The sequence below is a fragment of the Marmota flaviventris genome, chromosome 16 (genome assembly GCF_047511675.1).
Source record: "Marmota flaviventris isolate mMarFla1 chromosome 16, mMarFla1.hap1, whole genome shotgun sequence".
Classification (NCBI taxonomy): Eukaryota; Metazoa; Chordata; class Mammalia; order Rodentia; family Sciuridae; genus Marmota; species Marmota flaviventris.
In genome coordinates this window covers 17,112,889-17,136,677 of record NC_092513.1, presented here as the reverse complement: position 1 = coordinate 17,136,677, position 23,789 = coordinate 17,112,889, and the positions used below count along the sequence as shown (strand labels likewise).

The 23,789-nt window shown below is 44.1% G+C and overlaps 1 protein-coding gene across 2 annotated transcripts in view; it reads left to right on the top strand.

The window, feature by feature from the left end:
• The window catches only part of Nedd4l (NEDD4 like E3 ubiquitin protein ligase), a 304,001-nt gene that overhangs the window by 226,161 nt on the left and 54,051 nt on the right, over positions 1–23,789 (top strand). Inside the window, exons 6-11 of one of the 2 annotated variants that reach the window (XM_027949006.2) lie at positions 4,069–4,119; positions 12,182–12,243; positions 12,389–12,491; positions 14,098–14,264; positions 19,874–20,006; positions 21,072–21,248. In XM_027949006.2, coding sequence (XP_027804807.1) covers positions 4,069–4,119; positions 12,182–12,243; positions 12,389–12,491; positions 14,098–14,264; positions 19,874–20,006; positions 21,072–21,248 — 693 coding nt within the window. Of the gene's footprint in view, positions 1–4,068; positions 4,120–9,236; positions 9,267–12,181; positions 12,244–12,388; positions 12,492–14,097; positions 14,265–19,873; positions 20,007–21,071; positions 21,249–23,789 lie in introns of those variants that run through there. The other variant, XM_071602714.1, reaches the window with a different exon arrangement.

Genomic DNA, 23,789 nt, shown 5'->3' with positions numbered 1-23,789 from the left:
CAGTCCCTCACTAGGTATGGTGGCTCATGCCTGTAATCCCTGCAATTTAGGAGGCTGAGGTAGGAGGATTGCAAGTTCAAGGACAACCCTAGCAGCATAGCAAGACCCTGTCCCAAAATAAAAAATGGGATAGGGATGTGACTCAGTGGTAAAATGCGACTGGGTTCAATCCCTGGTACGGGGGGGGGACCCAACACTGCCTTGATCCATAGCTGTAGTACTTCATGGGTCACTTTCCCCAAGAATTGCCCATACTTCTTGATACGCTTTGCCTAAGGAGCCTTGCAGCCCCAGTGTGATTGTGGGCCACCATCCTGGTGGCTGGTACTTTTCTCCCTCCACAGCCTCCTTCCCTACTTCTCGGCTTCAGTGGGAAGTTCACACCATGCCTGGCCTTGCTGCTGTTGCCACGGCCTGTGCTGGAAGAAACCGGGTAATGGAGACCTGGTGTGTGATGACGTTGGTGCTCCATCCTTCAAGCCCAGCTCTGACCCAAAGATCAGAGGCTCTGTGGTCCTTCTGATGGGTGTGTTGAGAAGCTGGGTCACGTGTGTGGTATGAGGACAGATAAGCCTGGTGTCCACTTCACAGCTGGCAGCTCTGACCGGTGCTCGCTGGGGAGTCTGGGGAAGAGCCCAGGAGCTACCTGGGAACTGTGTGCTAGTCCTGGTCCCAGGGCCTCTGGCCTTCACATACAGCGGCAGCACACCTCTGCGTGACGTGGCACACCCTGCTGTCCTTCCTTCTGACTTAAGAAAAATCATTGGTTTTGAAGTGGGGAGGAGTGGGCCTGAACATAGTCCATCAGTGTGTAGTGAGCAAGCTCCAAGAGACACTGTTTAATTTGTGTGTGTGTTTCACTTTTTCATTAAGGGAACATGGATTGTTTCACCTTACGTGACACATGTCAGGAGTGCCACTGGACATGGTCATTAAATTGGAAAAGTAATCCAATGGCTCAGCAGAAGGGAACCTGTATAATTGTGTTACTAGCCTGCAGTGTTTTCACCCTGGAGGACAGGATGGCAGGTAGCGGAGGCTGAAATTCACAGTGTCTTGCCACTTTAAAATCACCACAAGAAATGCCAGTATTCACTTCACAAGTTAATTTGTAGCTTCTTAGAGTTAACATGATGTTTGGAAATAATTTTATAATACAAATTACTAAAAATTTATTTTTTATAACATTGGTATAAAATGTCACACTCTGGTGACATCCTAAGACAGTTGTGAGGGCCTTTAATGTTGTCTCTTCAGGGCCCCTGTCATGCCATCCCTGACAGCTGACCATCACACAGAGGTGTCAGAGGTATCCCCCCGCTGTCACACTCCTGCACATCTTCTCATGAGAAGTCTTCCAGGAGAGCTCCTCGTCCTCCCTCATCCCACCGACAGCTCTTCTGCAGTGTTGAAGCCGTTTGTAAAAATTCATGTCATGCCTTTAGCCTAAACACTTTATTTCCTAAACTTTCTCCAGTTTTGGCAGCAAAAGGATGTTTTGAAACCTATGCCTCTTGGCCAACCCATCTTCCATTGACTGGTGGAATGTTGCTTTAACCCCATTCATTTTGAGCTGGCAATATTTGGGGCTTGATTCCTGTTTTATTTAAAAAATAATAATTTAATAAATAATAATTTATTTCTTAAATAAACTATTTAATTTTATTTCCATCTTCCTTGATGTAAATAACAGCCTTCTCCTCCCTTTAGTGGGGAGGTTACTTTATCTTTGACTTGTGTTAGAAATTGTTTTTCCAACGTGACAAGGAAACTTGATAAGGCAGGAGTGAGTTTCCCAGCCTCACAGTACCTCGGGGAATTCAGCAAACTGTCTCATTGGAGAAAAGGAGCTGGTGGAGTAGGAGACCATATACCCAGTAATCACTGTAATGGAACCTCCTAAAGTTGCAGGAGACTGCTGTCATCCGAGTTCCCCTTCCTCACCCTTGAAAGCCAGCATTCGGGGAGAAGCCCAGGGCCAGTACTCGCCTTGCTTTCTTGCCACTCACTGAGATGTGGCAGAGTGTGGGTTAAGAGCAGCCTGGGAGCCAGCCTGACAGGAACTTGGCAGGTCACACACCATTGAGCTTTCCTGTCTATAAAACGGGTGAGATAATGGTGCCTGCCTCCTGGGCTGCTCCAGGATGCACCACAGCTTTGGCACCGAGCGTTGAGTAGGGTGAGCACTCTGGCAGGGTTTGCTGCTGCACCGTCAGTGTCGGTCTCCTCTCTTTAGGTGTCTGGCAGAGCTTAACTCATGTTATCAGTTTAGAACCCAGACATCTCCCTAGTAAAGCAACAAGGCACCTAGATGTTTTGTGAATTTTTGCTGAAACGCACTTCGGGGGGGAAAAATGCACTTAGGCTTATGACTCGTGAGTAGCTTTAATGATATTGTCTTCTGATGATCAGTCACATTCTGTGACTTCCTACATCAGCAGTGACTGGAGGAGGAAGAGGAGGATTGGTGGGGTGGTGACAATACCAGTCTACTCATATTAGGTAGACACACAACTTACGGCCAATAGGCAACAAATTTCCATTTCTTGTATGATGGTACTGACATTTACACCAGTTTTAAAACTATAATGAAACCAGCCCAACAGAGGACTAACACTGGCATGAGTCCCAGGGGAGCAAAGCTGTTGTTTTCCAGGCCTTCTGCTGACTGCTGCTCTCGGTAAAATGTAAGGAACTGATCGGCGCCTCCCTTATAGTCTTCTGTTAGATGAGGCCTCCCCATGGTGGGTTGTGGCAGAGAGAACTGAGAAAAGTTCTGAAAGTCTCGAGAGCTCAGGAGCTCATCTCATTCTTCACGAGCACCCCCATCAGCACTGACTTTGATTTCTCATTATCGTTCATGCATCGTTTAGAGCAGACAGAGATGGCTTTCCAGTTAATCAAAATTTTTTTTAACTATCTAAAAGGAAATTCTTAAGCCTGGAGCAAATCATTTCAAAAGATCTTGTTTATATTTACCTACTGCTCCACTAAGTGAAAGAAGAGAATGTTTTCAAGTACAGTTGGAAAGTAGTTTCTGCAAATTAGAATATTTCTGAGTATATCAGCAGAGGGAAAGTAAGGACCTGGGATTCAGAGTGAGGCAAGCTGGGCTCTCCTTTGGCTTTTCCTCAACTAGCTGTGGAATGGGTTTGACATGTGAGGAACTCTCCAGCTCTTATGCATTTTGAGTATGTTTCAGTATGCTACGTATTTCTACATGAGTGGCAGGAGTCCTGTTCTGATTTGCACCTCTGGTCATCTGAACACCAGAGGCCACTCTGTAAACCTTGTAATGTGAGACCTGGTGTGGACGCACCTGTGAGACACCCTGTAGTCCAGGCCAGAGACTCATGAACCTGAGTTATGACTTCCCTGGTCACTCCCAGAGCTTGAAAGGAGTCCAACGTGTATCTCCTAATGAATTCTACCTGGGTCCCATGTAAGTCAGGAACAAGCATGCCGTGTGGTGGATGAGAGAGGGAGGGGTTTGGCATGTTCAAAAATTATAGGACTTGATCCCCAAATTTTCAAGCAGTGTACTTACTGGATTGAAATGGCGTTCATCTTTTAGGATCTGTAGTTCATAAGATTTATTAATAACTAAGCTATGTATTCTTTCCCTAGACACTCAGCTCTCAGGAAGCCCTGGGTTTATGGTGCAGGATAAACAAATAGTTGTTAAAATGTTCCCAACATCTCTGTACTATCTTCCTTTTAGAATGGGCCCAGCTCTACTCCCAATCGCTCAGAGGCCTTCCATGTTCATTTCCCTGGGTGACCACATGCTCACAACCCTGGCAGATGATTCCTTAACATCCTGTTTGGTAGTAAATGCCAACCAATGTCTCAGACAGCCGAAGACGAGATGCGCAGTGTTTTCTGCGCTCGGGTCTCCTGGTGACTGCTCTCTCTGCCTCACCTTGGCCCTCTGCCTTCAGTCCCCACCGCATTCAGGGTCAGGCTCTGAACCTCTGTCTCTTTTTACAATGAAACTTTTTTTAAGAATGTTTTACTGACACTCATTGAATAACTGGCAGCATTAACCACTTGCTTTCTTCTTTACAGACACGAGACGACTTCCTGGGCCAGGTGGACGTGCCCCTTAGTCACCTTCCGGTAAGGACAGCTACGTGTCTGTGTTGCATGCTGAGGGTAGAGGCTCCTAATTGCTTCCAGCTGGTGTGTTTGCAGAGTGGCATTCCCTTGCCACCACTGAGAGGCCACAGCGAGGAGCCTGTGCTGCGCCCTCTTCCTGGTTAGAAGGTGGGCCCTGTGACAGGATGGACAGAGGCTCTCTTAGTTGTGATCCCGTGTATCTGAGTCACATGAGCACTCCTGTCAGCCTCCTCAACTCCATCTCTTTTCTGCTCTAACTCCTCTACCTTTGTGCATCACAGAAGGGACATCTCCTTAGGTCAAGCCCCTCTTCTTGTTACTTGGTATGTTTGCTCACATATCCACCCTTTGGTCTCTGCTGATATTCATTTCCCTGAGTCTGGAAGTCTATCCGCTGTGTGTCTTCCCTGTGTTTACCCTGTTGGGCTTACAGCTTTCTTAGTCGGCATGGAGACAGAAGAGATTCTGAGTGGCCTGACCCCTGGAAACCCTGCCTTAGTGTTAGAAAGTGCACTGAGCTACCACATGTGCGGCCACTGGCTTTCCTCTGTGCTCAGATGGGCAAAACAGTTGAGGTTGTTGCTATACCTGCTTCTGGGGTTATTGCCTGCCACCCGAGGCAGTAGATACAGTGTGGGATCAGACCTGGTGGAGGTAGACATTCCATATTCCAGCTTCTGCTTTCCAGATTGTTCCATCTTCTCCTGGCCTTCTTCCCCTGGGCAGCACAAAGTAACTGAAGCAGAAGCTGTGAGAAGTCAAATATTTCTGCCTTACAAGGGTGCTGTGTTTTGTCAGTGCTTTGAGTGCGTAGCATAAATAGTCTATAAACTAGAATGACTTAAACCACGTAGCGCAAGCCTCCCGCTGTGTGCAGACTGGGGCCATTCCTGTACGTTAAATGCCAAGGCTGGATCTTCCTGAGGAAGCTGTGAGGAGATGTTGAGAAGGAATGTGCTAGCAAGCAGTTGACTCTTGCTCACTCACGGAACCTATTATGGGAGAAAGGGTTCAAATGCATTCCCTCCCCGAGGACAGGAGCCAGAAGTGATAGCATTGCAATATTTTTTGTTTCTATTTAAAAACCTGAAGCTCCAAGGTGCCTCAGGAAGGGGTGTGTGTGTGAGGGGAGGGGAGTGGTTTCTCCACGAGACCAATTCCTAAGTCATCAAAAAAATATATTATTTTCATTGGTTCACATTGAGAGGATATGAATGTCTCGTGTGTTGTGAGGAAAGACTCTGCATTGCTGCATCTGTAGGTTTCTACTCGCGCTCTTCAGATGAAGCTATAATCTTGTCATGATTTTAAACAGTGGTGTTTGGTTGGTTCTTTGGGTGCCCCCAAGTGCCCTTTCCCTAAAGTAACAAACCACACCCTGGCTAAGATGCTTATAAGAGGCATAAGTTAAATATTTAACGATGTGCCATTAAGCCCTGTTTGAGTGATTTGCTGGTGGATGGTTTTGAAAGGTGGGCCATAGCTTCCAGAGAACAGAAGAATGTTCCCCTTCAAGAGACCAAGTCAGCAAAGGGAATAGACTTCACCTTGGGATTTTGAATGGTGGGTCTCCCCTGATGTTCATTTCCCTGAGTCTCTGCATTGCCCACCTGCTGTGTGTCTTAGCTAGTGTTGACCCTGTTGGGGCTTACAGCTTTCTTAGTGTGAGCTTTCAAAGAAAGCAGTGTGAGGCCCAGGGGAGAATTAAAACCAGGTTAAAGAGGGTGGAACAGCTACCCTCTGGAGTGGATGTGTACTCCAACGTGAGCCATGTGGATGGAATGATGGGTCCTCCCAGTTACGCATGTGCCTGAAGAGCAGCCTGCAGCAGACCTCCATCCTCCCCATACTCCAGGGTGACTAGCTTTTTGAGCCAACTCCATTCAGGGGAATGAACCACAAAGACCACAAGAGAGGACTCAGGTTATGTTCTTTATCTTCCTTGTGGTCATGGAACCTAAGTAGCATATTCTGAAAGGGCATGGCTTCTGGTCCCAGGATTTGAGGTGCTTTCCTGTACATACGTATTTGATCATATGTGAAGCATACTTAGGGAAAAATTGCAGAGTGTCATTAATTGAATCTGATAATGCACGAGTGTGAGTGTGTAACATGGAAACTAGCATTGGAGTCTGTTTTAGGAATGAATAACATCTGCTCTCTTCTTGGTGGCTCCATAAGCATTGTCAAAAAAGATCATCTATGACCCATAGATTCAATATTTGTCAGAAGGACCAAGTTTTGGATAAAAGAAAATATCAATCTAAAAAAGTGCTCCAGCTGTCTTATCAGTCCTCAAGGAAGCTATTGGAAACAAGGACGTGGTGGTCGAGTGGCCCCTGCCAGCTCACCCAAGCCTTTTCAGGGAATAAGGAACCTGGGTGTAGGACTATTGATTGATTTGATATGGCCCCACGCTCTGCTGGAGAATTCACTCCTTCAACAAATATCCATGTATAGATAGGACATAGTTTTTGAGGATGGTTCAGTGAAACAAGTTCCTCTGTGGTGTGGCCAGGTGCCTCCATTATAGGAGCCACACCTGCGAGTTTAGCATTTGAAATGTGGCTTTGCCTGGGAGCTGAATTTATAATTCTACTTCATTTTAATCAAGATTTAAGCTTACGGAGCCATACGTGGCAAGTGGGGTGCCACATGGAATGGCACATGGGAAAATCAAACCCGAGATCCCTGACTGAGGTCAAAAGTGCCTGATTCTAGATTCTTCTTTCCTCAGATAAGAGTTCTCACTACCGGGGCACCACAGGTGGGAGTTTTTTATTTCTTTTCCCTCACCTGAGGCTGTTTCTCTCCAATTCTACATATGTACCATACTAAATATATTTAATTTAGATAAGGAAGAGGCTTTGCATTTTGGATGTTTTCCAAATCTGTATTACTGCCTGTTCCTTCATGCTGACGTGTTATTCACTTATTTATTTTAAAGCATTTGAAACCTGGAATGAGGCATTGTCTTGTTGCCCAAGAAATTATAAGCCCTTCTCTTTTTTTTTTTGAGGAGGAGGGAGGTTCCAGGGATTGAACTCAGGGGCACTCAACCACTGAGCCATACCCTCAGCCCTATTTTGTATTTTATTTAGAGAGAGGGTTTCACTGAGTTGCTTAGCGCCTTCTTTCTGCTGAGGCTGGCTTTGAACTTGCGATCCTCCTGCCCCAGCCTCCCAAGCTGCTTGTCTCTGCCTTGCTTGCTTCTGCCTGCAGATGGTGCCAGCCCTCAGTGATACCCCTCATCTAAACTAGGAATGGGACAAGCAAGGGTCGAGACAGGAAAGTGGATTTGGGGTAGACTCTCATGATTGTTAGGAAATTGTTTTTGATAATTTGAATATTTCTGTTTTATGTTTTGTGTGTGATTTGGAAAAGGACATCTTGGAGGCCACATAACTGATTGTTGGCGAACTCTTCCTTGTTAACTCTAGAGGCCTGTCGCTATGGTTGCCAGTGGATATTGGTGTTTACAATGTAAAAACTCACTTTCAGATTCTGAGGCTTGGCTCTTCTAGTGTCCCCATTTTCAGTCATGAATTTCCTGTCCTAGAGATGCCTCCCAGGCAGACTAGAGGGTTTGCTTAGCCTCCCTTGCAGGGCTCACCTAACAGCAGCTCCAGAGTGGAGACCTACAGGTGAACAGGCTCTTCGGCATTGTGGAGCTGACCCACGTACTCCTCCACAGCCCACTGCCAGGAGCTGGGTACCTGGGTTAATTAAGTGTCCTGTTGGGCCTGTGAGCCATTGGTGCAAGTCCAGGTTGGCACTCTGCCAGAAGACAGGGAGGAGGCAGCTGGGAACCAAGAGGTGGGGAGGGCGGTAGTGGAAGCCTGGGTTCCACATGGTAGAAACACACTGCCTCAGTTCTCAGCTGCCTTTTCCCCCTCTGATCATGGATTCCCCAATGCTTGGTTCTTACCAGATACTTCCAGATTCAGGAAGAAAATTTTGGAATTGTGGTTCACTTTCATGTGTGGTTGTGAGACTCAATCCTCCTGTTTTATTTGTGGGGAAAGTAGATAGGAAGTAGGATTCACCTCTGTTTCCATCGCTTTATTCCAGATTAACTGCTCATCTTTAATACCTCTTTTCCATTTCATTTCATTACAAGGCGAGGAGTAAAAGAAGGGGGAGCCAGGGGAGGGCAAATAGGATTGGTAGGCTGACCCTCTATGTAGGTCAGAGAATTAAGGAAACCTGAATACTTACTCTAAGAAGTCTCCAAAAGTCAGGCTTTAGAAGAGGGCTCTGTAAGGCTTTATTGACTGCTATGTGGGAGATGGGTGAGTTGCCTATTAACCTTAACCAAGATAGCATGTCTTCCTAGAATGAGGGTGCTTTCCATAGAACGAGGGTGCATGCACCGATGAGACCAAGTTTCCATCCAGCTCTGTGACAGAGCCCCAGAGCTGGTCCAGTGCTCCTAAGCAGAGGCATTGGTGGCTGGGATGACATGCGTGTTACCTAGGAGATGCTGGCAGCAGCAGAAATGGAAGGCTGTGCCTGCGGGTCCTGTCGCCTGCAGCTTAAACGCAGTATCTCTTGTTTTCTACTCTGGGCACCCGAGCAAACCTAGATAGCTGTAACTGTATGTGTTTGTTGATTGTTTTAAACTGCGCTTTCACATTTGTTTGCTAAATTCAGTGCATAATTACTTAAAAGTTCATAGAGTATTTGATTAGTCGTATCTACCAATTATTTAGGGATTAAAAATAACTCTGGGGCTTGTATTAACAACAGAATGAAATTCTGATGGGGTTTTCTCACTGTGCTTCTGAGCTTTTTCTTCTTGCTCAGTTGTAGCTCCCTTGCCTGTAGAGACCCCAGCCCTCCCACCTCTGCCCAGCCAAAAACCCCACCTCTGTGGGCAGTGCCCGGGGGCAGAGTGCTCTTGTTACAATGTTCCCGTCTCCCACCTCAGTCAAGTGCTGCTTGGTGCAGCCATGGCTAACTTCTGACCTTTAGCTTTTCCCAAAGTAAAAAGCATTTTCAGGGTGCTGCCCTAGCTGCTGTTTAGTACTTGAGGGTAGCCAAGGTGGTCAACATTCTTTCACCCCTTTTCTATTTACAGCTCGTGGCAACTGATCCTTCTCTTGTGTGCAGAATCCAGTGTCATGGAATGTGGAGGGAGTTGAAGGGTATTTATGTATTCCCAAGTATATTTTCCAGATGAGGAAACTTAAGACCAGGGAGAGAGATTACCTGTCCAACAATTGGCAGGTTGTTCATAGTGCTGGACCCCACCCCAGCATCAGTGTGCCTAGGCACAGTCAAGGGTGTGGGGGACAGGAGTAGCCTGAAGCTTGGGAGCTTCTGGTGGTTGCAGGCAGATTTTGAGTTTGAAGACCTAGGAGACCCTCCCCCTGTCCATTTGCCTGCAAAAATAATTTATCTCACCATGTGTCATAGTGACTGTACTTTTTGCTAAAGCAACTATCCTCTTTAGGATGACAGCAGGGTATGTTCTTTTGAATTTGCATCTATTTGTGATGGCTTCTCACTAGGAGCATCCTTGGTACCCTCCTGGGATCCCCACCTGGCTTCTCTCCAGGTAGCATGAGCAGGTTGTGACCTGGATAAATGCATGTAGTTATCTACATGGTTACCATCCTGTTCAGGCTGGAGAATTTCCATGAAGGTGAATTTTCATCTTTAGTGCCCTGCCTCTTGTTGCCCAGCATTGAGTTGGCAATACTCCTGTGACATGAAAATGTAGAATCGACTCATGGCAATAATGGCCAAGCTTGTTAGGTGTGGTAGGCACCTTAGGACTGTGGTAAGCCACTACAACTAACCGACTTAACCTTCCCAACAACTCTCTTAAGATCCAGTCACTGATTGATTTTGTAGATGAGGACATTGGAGCACAGAGAGGTAAGGACCCTCTGGGCCACACAAAGCCAGGGCACAGACCACTCAATCTGTGAAGTGCTGGTGTTTGAACTACATGGTGTGTGCACAGATTCACTTCTGAGTCTGCTGAGTGCTGCTCTTCCCCACTCACTCCCTTGCTCTCTCCTCTATTCCCGGGTCCTTGTGCTAAGATCCTGTAAGCTGTGCTCATGCTGTGGGTTCCCTAAGGTTGTGCTGTTCTTCCTCCCACTTCTCCACCTGCCACAACCTGCCCACTCACTCCAGAATCATTTTGATCCCCAAGTCAGAGCCAGTCTTTTCCCTCCACCCTAAGTCTTAGAGATTGTAGCGGCCCCATGTCAGTGGATGTGTGGAGCCACAGAGCCCCCTGCACTGTGACGGCCCCACCCATGCAGCTGAACCCCAAGGCCAGGACTGTGTCATAGCCACCCGTCACTGCTCTAGAAGTGTTTGTTGCTTGAATAAATGAAAAAATGAAGGAATACCAGCAGTAGAATTCTTGATTACTGAATGTTCCATTATGGGTAATGTATATTTAACTTTTTTTGGTAGAAAATGTTCCCAAAATGTCTGATTTCGATTTACTATTTTAACTAAGAACAGTCCAGAGAATATAACTGACTTTGTTCAGTGATACACTAGAATTTCAGGGCCTCAGTAGTTTTGATAGAGCAAATAAACTTACATCTGTGCCTGCTGAGCGCCAGGCAATGCTCTTGGCACCAGCAATCCAGGTGAGCACATTCAAGTCTCTGATCTCCTGGGCTTACATCCTAGAAGAGATGAATGATAAACTCATCAATAAACAAGAGTACAGGATAATTTCAGATAGCAATAGGGGAAGATAAAGGAGAGCGGTACAATAGAGGAAGACGAGGTAGGCTCCATGGTGACAGTTTAAGATGAGGGCTCTGGGGGTGAGATGGCAGATGGAGACAGCCAGGCCATCTGGAGTCAGCTGTCCAGCAGAAAGACCTGCCAGGGGCTGGGTCCTACTACAGCAGGATTAGATGTGATTGGCACAGATGACAGATGAGGCCAGGATGGTATGGTTGGAGTATGAGGAGTGGTCAGGAAGACTGGTTCATAATGAGGATAAAGGTAATTAAAAACCCAGTCATATACCTTGTAGGTCATAGGAAGGAATTTTAGTTTTATTACGAGACAAATAGGAAGCTATTGAGAGGTTAAAGCAAGGAATGACGTCAGCTGATACCATTTCAAATATAATAGTTTGCGCATACACATCCTTTGTATACTAAATCATTGTACTGTGGTTTGTCTCTTGCTATAAAAGTAAGTATTTTAAATTGCATTTAATTGAAGGGTCTAGATATTTGAGGTTTTACAAGTGTAGTATTTTTTTAAAATAATAAGTAGCAGGGCTAGGGCTGTATCTCAGTGGCAGAGCGCTTGCCTAGCACGTGTGAGGCACTGGGTTCAATCCTCAGCACCACATAAAATAAACAAAGGTGTTGTGTTTATCTACAACTAGAAATATATCTTAAAATCCTTTAAAATAATAGCAACACTTATGTTTCCCAATATCCTGCTTCGTTAGGACAGACAACTTCGTACAATAAAGTGAATACTGATTTCTTTTCATATGAACAGATTTCATCTCATTTTAAAGCTCCTAGCTTTAAAAAGTAAGTCCCAAGAGAGGATCAGTTGGTGGCACTCCTTGGTCTCTATGCTGGAGATAAATCTGTCAATTCTTTTAAGCTAATGGCATGATGTTTTAATGCAAGAAATAAAGTTGCCTTCAAAAATTAGGTCTTGAGGCCTCTACATTTAGATTTCTTGAGTCACAAGGGAAAATAAGACACCAGTGACCCTTGGTTCTCTGAAGCTGATCAACTCCCTGAGATTGAGGCCGCACCCTGAAGTTAGAAATTACACTTGGCAGCAATGGCTATAATTTTGTCATTTGTCTGTGGCAGCGGTTGGCTCCTAAAACCCGATGTGGATAGTGACATCTAGTGGATCTTAAGTAGACAAAACCTCGTGTCCTATCAAATGCTCAATCAATCATCTAGTACCAGTGGAGGAACCAGGTTCCTTTCACCTTGGCCACGTTCTAAAGTATGAAAACGTATTCTCTAGAACCCAGATTTCTGTCTCCAAAACACAAAACTGTCAGGAGCATGGAAGCCTAACTTACTTTTTCTTCTCATAGACAGAAGATCCAACCATGGAGCGACCCTATACATTTAAGGATTTTCTTCTCCGCCCAAGAAGGTGAGGCTTGGGGTGGGCGTGGGAGGGGTGCTGTCCTGCTGGCTTCAGGCACTGGTTTCTTGGGGGACAATTTCAGCAGTCCCTGTAAGCAGGAAGGGTGTAAGCAAGCCATATCCTTTATGACCAATTTTCTCCCTTTACGCAGTCATAAATCTCGAGTGAAGGGATTTTTGCGGCTGAAAATGGCCTACATGCCGAAAAATGGAGGTCAAGATGACGAGAACAGTGAGCAGAGGGACGACATGGAGGTATGCAGAGGAGCCGCAGGCCCTGGCCTGCCTTCCTGGCTCAGTGCCCTGACATTCCACTGTGAGGCTTTGTCATTGAAAGAGGAAAGAAGTTTATAAAGTTAAATATGAGAACACTTAGTGTCCCCAGATACATTTTTGATGGTCTACCAGTGTATTTTAGTAAAATTGAGCTTGTTTTCCTCCTCCTGTGACACTAACTGGACAGTGGGTCTTTAGACAGTGTGGAATACTCTGTGGACAGCCCTCTGCCCCAAGACTCCCCTCACTCGCCAGGGCTGTTGTTGCTTTGGGCTCTCAGCTCTCCCTAAATTCCTTGTTGTACCTGAAGCTGCCTCAGAGGTGGGCTAAGGTGATTCAGAAGGTCTCTCTCCATTTCTTATTCATTTGACCCACAGGTGATAGCCTGCATTAGAAGAGCTCTCCTCTGGAAATACCATTTTGAGATTAGTTGTCCAGAGCAATTTACTTTTTTGCCCTCCTAGCATAGTGGCCTCTCAGCTTTCTGGTCACATACCTGTGCCATGGGTCCCCTTGTACCTTTCTTCACACGCCTCAGACAGTGCTGTTCCCTTGGACACACTCTCGTTGTTCTGAAAGTGCCCATTGAACAGGCCTCTCTGAGGCTGTCTCCACATCTGTTTGCAGCTGTCACGTATACTCGATACGTGAATAATGTGTTGTGGGCAAGCTGACCAACCCCCCACCAGTACCAAGCCATGTTCGCAGGTGGCGCTGGCTGTTGGCTTCGCAGCTCCCACACGTGGAGAGGACTGCAGTGGGTGGCAGGCCGTGGTGGAGGCTGATGTATCGTCAGCACAGCAACAGATTTTTATTTCAAATCCAAGGAATTTTTTTACACTCTTCTTGCCTTCCAACTGCAGTAACCAGTGAATTACTTAATTTTCCAGTGACTTTACTAGGGGATGTTAGGAAAGCAATACTTAATGCCTAAAGTATGCGTTGTGAAAATGTCACTCTCACCCCGGTACCACGAAGCCTATTTGTGTGCAGAGCCTGAGGAGGCTGCAGCAGCCGCTTCTGGACAACTTCTTCTGGCTCCTGGGATTAGAGCTGACCAGGGCAGAGGCTTCCCTTCCTCTCCATGCTGGCCTCGGGGCCATCCTCCAGGGACCATCAGAGCCCTGGGCTTTCCGATCACCCGGGCCATGCTTTCTGTTAGAACATTTGGGTTTATGGCTCACCTTTACCCTCAGGAGATGTCCAGTGAATGTCAGCTGTAACGAGGCCCATGGTCATTGGCTTCCTACAGCCCTGTTATTCAGGTCAGAATAACAGGAAACATGACAGGGGTATAATGTGACTTAAGTGACTTCACAGACTGCATATCCCAACCTGTGTGGCTCCCTGCAGTGGAGTCCTCTTGGCAGGCAGCATGAGTAAGACCACTGCTCAAAAGATTTTGAGACTTACATTTATTTTTTTTTATTTTTTATTTTTTTTTGAAATTCATCCAAATGTGACACACGAAGCCATTGCAAGAACCAGGGCATGGCAGAGCAAGGCAGGAGGTCACAGAACACTGGCTCTTTCCCCACCATCTGAAGAAATAACCTCATAATCTTCATTGAATTTTGTTCCACAGCATGGGTGGGAAGTTGTTGACTCCAACGACTCGGCTTCTCAGCACCAGGAGGAGCTTCCCCCTCCCCCTTTGCCCCCAGGGTGGGAAGAGAAGGTGGACAACTTGGGACGTACTTACTATGTCAATCACAACAACCGGACCACGCAGTGGCACCGCCCCAGCCTAATGTGAGTACCACACAGTGTGGGGGCACCCGGTCACCCCTGCAGATTAGGTGTGAATAGGGTGACTCTGGGACGAGACTGGGAAATTAACCATGTGTCAGTCAAGCAAGTGGCTCCTCACTGAGGTGGGGACTTGAGAGCCAGCGAACGTGGGTCAGGAGGGAAGACGCTGTCACCTGATGTCTTGTGCTGCAGTTTCAGTATGAGCTGATTTGCTTCGCACGTCTTCTTTACATGGAATCCTGACATCTGTTTTTCCAGGAGTTATTGTATGTTTAATGATTGTATTGCTTCCCTCTCCTTTAGCAGATTCTCCTGACTGACCCAGAATGCAAAACAAGCAAACGGGTTTTGCAGTTTTCTGTTTTCCTTTGAATTGTTTGATTTTTATTTCTTTATATTATTGGATTTGGAAACCCTCTGAAAAGCTTTTTTTTTTTTTTTTTTGCATTTTGGGAAATGTATATATTATCCCCTTTATATGATTAGAAATGCATTAGAGATTTGGAAAGTAAGAATTAATAATTATTATTTATTCTAATCATTCACCAGCTTCAGGGATGCAGTGACCCAGTTGATGTTTTATTCCCTCACCTTTTTTTTTTTTTCACAAAAGCAAATGAATCCTAGTTAAACCTCAACTACTATAAAAGGTTTTGAAGCAGGGTGTTGTTAAATGATAATGCAGAGCAAGATGTAAATCTAGTGGTACATAAGAAAGAGCAAAACCAAAGTACTACGGAAAAGAAAAATTATTCTAGAACTTACGAGCTTCCTAGCAATCAAAACGAGTGGGGAGTTATCAATTATTGTATAATTCTCAATATGCAATGAAGGCAGGAATACTAGCTGAGAACATTTTCTCTTCAACCCATATTCTGAAAGAAATTTGCTAGTGATACTTTTTAGATAGGTGGTGATAGCGGTATACTGAGAAGTGTTCTTATAAACCTTTCTGAGAGAGCGCAGAGATGCTCTGCATGTGACTAAAGTGGAGAAGGTGACCAATTTGGCCGGTTTAAGTTTTACTTAATTTGGAAGTAAAGCTTACAGAATCTGGAGCAATGAATACCTGATCCTCCCTGAGCCTCCAAGTTGGGTTCTCATGAGTATCATTTGTCCTTGGTCACTTTGGACTGCCCATTAGCCCATTGTTCCCAGAACAGCATAACTATCAAGACATTGGGGTAATGCCGAACTCTTCTTGGCTATCTTTTTTTCCCATAGAAATACAAATGGACATGATTTAGTTGATACTATTTATTTGCTCATAATTTTATTTATTCACATATTTCCTCTCATTAAAAATCTTAGCTATTAAAAGTATGATAAGTCATTTGACTACTTTAGGTGTTTGTAGTAAAATTGACCATGGACCCCTCTTGGGCTTGGCTGCATCCAGTGATGGGAAGTAGTAACTATACCCTAATGGAGCACCTTCCTCCACCTGCCCCCAGACAGCACCTGAAAAGGTGGCATTGCTAAGATGGCCAGAGTATCACGTGACCTTTGTGGAAGAGGGATCAGGAACAATAAAGGGACCAAATCACAAAGGAAGAAGCAGAAGTAGCTAACACACAGATGGAAAGGTCTTCAGCTTTGTTCATCGGTACCTTGCAGATTGAAGTCTGCGGTTTTGAGATAAATGGGGACACTTGATACTTTCTTGACCTCACAGAATTATGAAGCTCTGATGAGGGAATTCCTGAGAAGACACTTTGGAGTGTTTTCTCTGCATTCCATCTCCAAACTCATCACCACGTGTTCATTAAATAAGTACAGATTCTGTGTGTCAGTTGTACCTCAGTAACTTGGTGAAAAACAGTACCACCTTTGAGGACAGTGTGTTCCAGAGAACCAAAGCAAACCAGAGGGTGCGCCCCACGTAATGCTGGCTCCTCACTAAGCCAGGAGCAGCGAGGGGAAATGCAGTTCTTGGCATGAGTTCAGGTTCCAGGAGAAACTTGGACATGGCTGTCCCTGTCAGTGAGGCATCAGTACCAGAGGGAGCGGCTGAGCCAGGAAGGACATCAGCAGAACTTGGTGGAACACAAAGATGCCTTCCTTTCCAGATGGCTCGGCTTCTAGAAAGCAAGACAAAAGTCAGGGGGATGTCGGTCTCCTTGACAGAGACCTTTCATCTCCTCTGTACTTTCATGGATTGGGGTTCTTTTCCCTCAATTTTGTTAGGTCCGGTCAAAAGAACTTGGACCCCCAGAATTATCTTTGAGAATTGATTTAATTCAAAAATAACCCAGTTTTCACAGAATGCTGCAGCACCATTAGAGGGAAATGGCTGCTGTTAGGGAGTATCCTAGTCAAGAGGTCAGACAGTGGTTGTTTGTGCCAAGCCAAATGGTGACCACCTGCTACAAGCCCAGTGAGAACAGGTTTGAGTTCTGTCATTGACTCCCTGCTGCCCTTGGGACATTCCCACGGGGTTCTTCATCGCCCTGCTCTCTTGCCACCCACAGACACAGACCTGGTTCTTTCAGTGGCCTGTCACCATTGCTTTCTCTTGTTTTGGGTCCTGTGGGTAGAAGCCCATCCCCCCAAACTGAAGCAAGAACCAAGAGTCTGGGGCATGCCCTTCCTGGGCCACTGCACGGTCTCAGCCGACCGGCCTTCCTCTTCTGTCCAGGTCCTCAGAAGCCTTGTGCTGCTCTACTCCTGGACGGCAGCAAAATACATTCTCAGTGGACCACTGTCCAACAGGGGCCACTTCTGGAAGTGACTGGAGGTGCAGTCACTGCTTCAGGTCATCCCTGCAGTCACTACTGCACCATGGATGAAGTGATCTGACACACTCCTCTGTGGCTGGCCCTAAGCTTGATTTCAAGGCAGGTGGACCCATGCTCTCTCTTGCCATGTTCCCCAAAAGTCAGTGAAGAATGTGTATGAAAAGCAATGACCCAAGGAAGACTGAAATAGCCTCCTCTTATTTTCTTTCCCCCAGGAAAGTCATTTTTCCATTTTCCCTTTTGTCCCATCGTCCCAGTTATGGAACACCTACATAAACTTAGAGCAACAAATATGGACCTATTTTAATACATCTGTGTCACTGAAATATTTGCAGAACTGAAAACTTGGGACTGAAGTGGTTAATTTCTCAGAAATAATCGTAAGTGGCCCTGCACTCTCAACTTCTAGTCTCGGTTTCGCCAGCCCCTCGCTCACTCACTTAATTAAATGCAGCGGCCTCCCACGTGTGAACATTTCCCCATTACTACTTAAGACCATGAAAGCCCCTGGGTGGAATTTCAAATTCAGAGTTATCTTGTTTCTTTTGCTGTTTAATTATTTCTACTTCACACTGATCACTGATTATTTGAGCTCATTGGATAAGGAAAATTGACATAATTGATTGTAAATGCATCTCTTTTTAAAAAAAAAAAAAATCTGGCACAGTAGATTTTCATATATTTCTGAAGGAAGAAAGATACAGACATAGTAACATTAAATCTTTATTCTCCACCTTTCTAAGTCCCTGTAAGAGCCTGGCATGTACAACGCACCTTGTTTAGGGACAGACACTTAGCAGCATGAACAGGTTACACCCTTGGTGTGACTGCAACTGGCATTTCAAGGAAGATTTAAAATGTTGACAAAACTCTTGGATATGAAATATTTTCAAGTGATGCTGCTTGTCCTAAAGAGAAATTGCTTACATCCTCAAAAAGTGAAAGAGGATGTGTACTGTTCCTTTGCCTTACTACTGAAATTGTTCACACACTTTATGAATGTATTCTGATCATTTTTCTTCCAAATTTTTCTGTTGTCTATTGATTGTATTTCAGCCATTGTGTGTTTAAGAATTGGATGTCATCTAAAAATGACAACTACATAAAATCACACATACAGCGTTGTTTGCTAATGTAGCCAAGTGTCATTTTTCATAATTCCGTTTTCATGCTTTCAGAAGTTTATTAATATACTTTTACATCCTTTGACTTTAATAATTCCCTCTATGATCATAATGTTTTCTGAAGATCTCTATGAAGTATACTGTTTTACTCTAGTTATATGTAATATAACTGTACAATAGGCAAAGAAGGTCTTTAGTTAAGAGTGACAAACATTTGTGTATTGGGCATACAAATACAATAAAACATTAATCCAGACACTAATGATAAGGAATTATGATTTAAATGTAGATTAAATAGAAGCACACTAACCTGCACACTTGCCCCTTGACCAGGAAAGCTCATAGTGTAAAGATGTCCGTTGGAAATGCTCAGCTGTTGAGGAAGTCCGTGTTGAAAAGTCATCCACTTACTTGCCAACAGCTGCTAATTGCAGACTAGTCACTATCTCGGGGGCTCAGCAGGCACCTTTTGGGATATAGCATAAATTAGTCTGAGACTGCAGTAGAAACTTTAAAACCTTTGTTTTAGAAAGAATCTATAATTGGGCTCTTAATATTATATTTCATTTAATCTGAAATAACTTTTTCATCTAGTCCGTAATATCAACTTGCAACATAATTTTTGTTAATGGAATATCAGATCTTATTGAAAGTGTGCTGAGAGTTTCCTCTGGAAAGCATTTTAGAATTTAAACTTCTACCCTGAAAGCCTCTGAGGAGTTTTTCTCCCCCAAAGGACCATTACCTGTAATATGCGGCAAAAATGTTTTCAAGATTACATCAGTGTATTCGAATCCTGAACTGGGAACCTTATGTGACCCCTCTCACTATCCCCCAAAAAGATGTTTTAGTATTCTTTAAATCCCAGTGGACTTGGGAAGTTGGTTCCTGGTGTTTATTCAGATTTTTAAAGTAGGTTGGAAGGAAGCAGGATGTGGTGTTAGGACTCTTGAGATTTTGTCAGAATAAGATAGAAAGCAGCTGCTGGGTCAGCAGTTCTGTTGTCCAGTTGTAGCCATGAGTTTATGCTGTCAGTTATCTTGGGTCAATTGCTGATGACCGAAGTAGCTGCTTTGTCATTGCTGGACTCCTTGAGGATTTTGTTCCAATGAGCTGCATGTGTGAGCTTGCCTCTCACCTCCTTGCAGATGCCTCGTGTGCCACATGGGTTGGGGGACTTTGATTCCTGTTCTTAAATACTGAAGTACATTTTGAGGTATCATCAGTGCTGTCTTGATGGTTTCCCCAGATGAAAAAATACGTGGAAAAAAAACACCATGCCTGTACTTTTTTTTTTTCTTATTGTCATTCCTTAAACAAGGAGGATAACAAATATTTTCATGGCATTTACACTGTATTAGGTATTATAAATAACCTAGCAATAACAGTGTGTGGGAGCCCATGATGGGTACTGTGCCATTTTCTATGAGAGGCTTGAGCATTTGTGACTTTGGTTTCCTTGGGAAGGGGAGGGGGTCCTGGAACCAGTCCCTCATGGATACCAAGGGATGACTGTGTATACCTGAAAGATGCCCTAAAAATTGTGACCGCTACACTACAGACAGCATGCACTTGATTGGAAGGGACCTTGCCTTATTTCTCCCCAAGATAAGATGGAAGAGTTCTCTGGCAAGCAGCCGTGGTCAGTGGGTGTCACTGGTGTCCTGGCGTGCTGCCCTTAAGGTTAGACTGTCGGAGGGCTGTTCTAAATGCCACTCCCCTTCTTGCACCCCCACCCCACTCTTAGGGACGTGTCCTCGGAGTCGGACAATAACATCAGGCAGATCAACCAGGAGGCCGCACACCGACGCTTCCGCTCTCGGAGGCACATCAGCGAGGATTTGGAGCCCGAGGCCTCGGAAGGCGGAGAGACCCCTGAGGTAGGAGGACCTGTCGTGATTCCTTCTCAGTGACTCTTGTCTAGGATGTAAAGATGATTCGCACAGCGAATGGGTTGCCATCTGGTGTTAATTAATTTAGCAAGTGCTTGTAAAAAGCCGTATTTGACAAACACATGTGACTCTGTATCATCACAAAAGGGAATAACATTATTTCTAGTATGAAAATCTGAAGATACTTTCACTTGGTAATTTGTTTTTCCCCCAGAGTCTAACCATATCTTATTAAACGACATCAGGTTATCATGTTTGAACAGTTGAACAAGCCCTATTACTTGTTCACGACTCACAGTCAACTTTTTACTGAGTTGTTTTGACATCTTGAAGGAAATTTATGACCAAAAAAAAATACAAATTTGGGTCAATAGAAATGTTTATAATCTTCTCTTTTAATGGTAGTGGTGCGTCAAACAATAATCTTGACTTCCATGCTGTCTTAACAGCTCTGTTCCCTTGCTAGAAATATATTCTTTTTAGACATTGAGTTGGAAAGAAGACCATTCACAAACTGTTGCAGTGATCACAATTAGAAAAGCAAATTAATGATTTTAAAATAAATCCACTAGAAGTTGCTTTATTCCAGTGTTTAATTACAGCTTGTAGGATCTGTGCTGTTTTCATTATGAATCCTCAGCAGTTAGAGTAAAAGAAACCCATGGAAATCATTGGTGCACTCCTGAGAAGATTGTTTTAGCCCAAGTACATTTAACAAATGCTGTCAAGAGGCTGCAGCTCAGAGCGCTGGCTCGTGCCCTAGAGGTGTGCAAGCACCGCCCCTGCACCAGGCATCCTGGTCACATCTTGGTGGCCATGCCTCTCACTAGCTCTTATACCTCAAGAGAGTTACTGTCCATGTCTCAGTTTGCTCATCTGTTAATTGGGACAGGAGTCATTTCTTTCTCATAATGATCGTGAAGTTTGTGTGCCTCGTGTTAAGTGTTGACTACATGTTAATTATAGCTATCCCCATGGTTATTGTATGTTTTCATTGAGGACAGGACAATCCCCAGTTCTTAGCATTTACCCCAGTGTCTCATTCCTTGAAAGCCTTGGGAGACCATTTCAGAAGAAGTGAATATGGCTGGAGACTCGCTTGGCCTGGCTCTGCCCCCACCGCCCTCCTCCCCAGTGTCTCGAACCAGCCCTCAGGAGCTGTCAGAGGAACTAAGCAGAAGGCTTCAGATCACTCCAGACTCCAATGGGGAACAGTTCAGTTCTCTGATTGTAAGTAGAGGTCTTGAGCAATATTCTTCATTGTTGCTTCAGGAGAATCTTGTATGTAAATGACACCCAAGGGTCTTCCAACTTCCAGTTATCTCTGACATTTTCCAAAGTTTCTTCTTCCCCAGAAGCAAGATTATACTAAAATTAGCCCAGGCAGGTGAGAATCTTTTTGATTTGGAGAACAGCTGTGCATCACCAGCTCTTTTTCTTGATTTGTTTAAAAAAAAAAAAAATTCAAAGGTTAAGGTTCCATGAATTCTGTAATTACTAGCTATAACCTTGTAGAATTTCTTTCCCAGCCCAAAAAGCTCATAAAAATAGTGCCTTCGTCATCAAGGTGTTTCTTTACAGTGATGATTATTTGATGGTGAGGATAGAAAAAGGTTTTGGGCCTCCTGATCTGAACATCTGAAGCCATGCCTTAGAGGTTTATCATTCCCACTTCACAGATAAGGGCATTTGATTTAAGTGGCCCATCCCTGACAAGGTTTGAATGGGAATAGAAGACACCTCCTAAGTCCCAGAGCACGAGTCCTTAAGAAAGGGTGTGTAAGGTGACACTGGCATCAAGGTAGCCTTTGGGCTGAGGTTCTCAACCATCAGAGAAGTGCTTTCTAGAAGCTTCAGATAGGGCTGATCACCAGGGAAAAGCAAAGGAATCAGTCATGAAGAGCTTTGCATTTGACAAGACAAAACTGCAGAGAAAGCCTATAGATAATCCTAGCATGTATGTCGAATTAAGATCAAACGCAAACCCAGTGGTTCTCAAGAAACTGAACTGGAAGATGCACTACAGGAATATGGCAGTCTCTCCACTGAAAATGACATCCTAGGAACAGTCACTATCATGAGCATACTGAATATAAAGAGAGGACTCCATAAATACAAAAGCCTAGCAAGCATTCATAAGATTTTTCGCTCCTTTGGCAGGGTATTTTCATTTCAAAAGACATAGTGGGTCACTGTTAACATGAGTTGCGGGGATTACTTGTTAATATGGTTTCACATTTAAATTCTATGAATGTTTTTCAGAAAGAGGAATACCACTGAGATGAAAATTTAGTACTAAGTGAACAGGAAAAGAGGTTGTATATGTGGGATATTTGAATTGGTAAAGCTGTTGCTATGGAAACAAGCCATGAAGTCATGTACTTAATACCTATGAAAAAAGGAATTGCTGAAACCATAGCAATTGTATACCTTTAGTGAAACAAGTGAAAAAAAGTCAGTTTTACTCAACATTAATAAATTGGCATTTCTAGTTATTTACATAGCGAGCTCTTGCATGTAATTGTTCTATAAGCAAAAATAAGCATGCACACATATCTTTCAGATCCAAGTGCAGTATTTTTGTGTTTTCAGATTATGGTAAGTGTTAGAATGTCTAGGGAACACTTCTCTGGTTTTGCCTCTCAGGGTCACTCTGTAGTCAAGAACAGTTGCATGAATATTTATTCAAGAGTGACTCCTTTATGGAATCAACCTAGATATCTGTCAACAGATGAATGGATTAAGAAATTGCAGTATATATACACAATGGCATTTTACTCAGCTATAAATGAAATTATGGCATTTGCTGGTGAATGGATGGAAATGGAGAACATGCTAAGTGAAGTAAGCCAGACTTACAAATTCACAGATCATATGTTTTTTCTCATATGTGGAAGCTAAAGTAAGATAAAGGAAAGAAAAGGGGGAGGATCGGATATTGTAAAGCTGTAGGGAAGATCAGTAGTGTAGAAGAAGGAAATTGAGAGGGCAAGAGGAGGATCAGGGAAGGGGAGGAAATGCAGAACAAATTCTTTAAAAATAATGTGCACATATAAAAGTGGAATTCCCTCTGATATATTTATAAGTAGAAAGAACTAAACAAAAATAAATAGATGAGCGAAAATAAGACCAGCAGAGGAAGGAGACATGGGGAATGGGGGGAACATGAACTAAAATTGAATTGCATGCATGTGTGATTTTTGTCAGGATGAACTCAACTACTTTCTATAACTATAATGCTCTAATAATAAATATTTTTTAAAAAGCAACTGCTCCACACGAGTCAGTGTGGGAAAGCTACATGGTAGTCCCTGTCACCACCACAAAATTTTTCTTGGACATTATCTTATTTTACTTGTCATTGTAAAATGTTAAAAATAAGTGCATGTTACAGACTTGTATGGTGGCTAAATCTGCCCCAAGAGAGACCCTTGTTTTCCATCTGTGATCTGCTCCCATCTCCATTCAGATCTGTCAGGCTTTGTTTAACCACATAGAATGGGAGGAACATTCTACATTGCACACTAGGTTGGTTTTAGATGAGCCCCACTGTTTTCCTTCCTTTCTGTTCTGTACGACTTGAACTCGGAAGCTAAAATGGTAAGTACCTCATCCTTCAGGAGGAGGAGGATAAGGTGAATTCTGAGTTCCTGGGGACATAGAATCCAACAGATTCTTTGTCACCTGTGAGAGTCAGTAAATGTCGAAGAGCCTTATATCTCTGTTCCTTCTTCCTTTTTCCTCTATGCCTGTGACATGAGAAGTCTCATA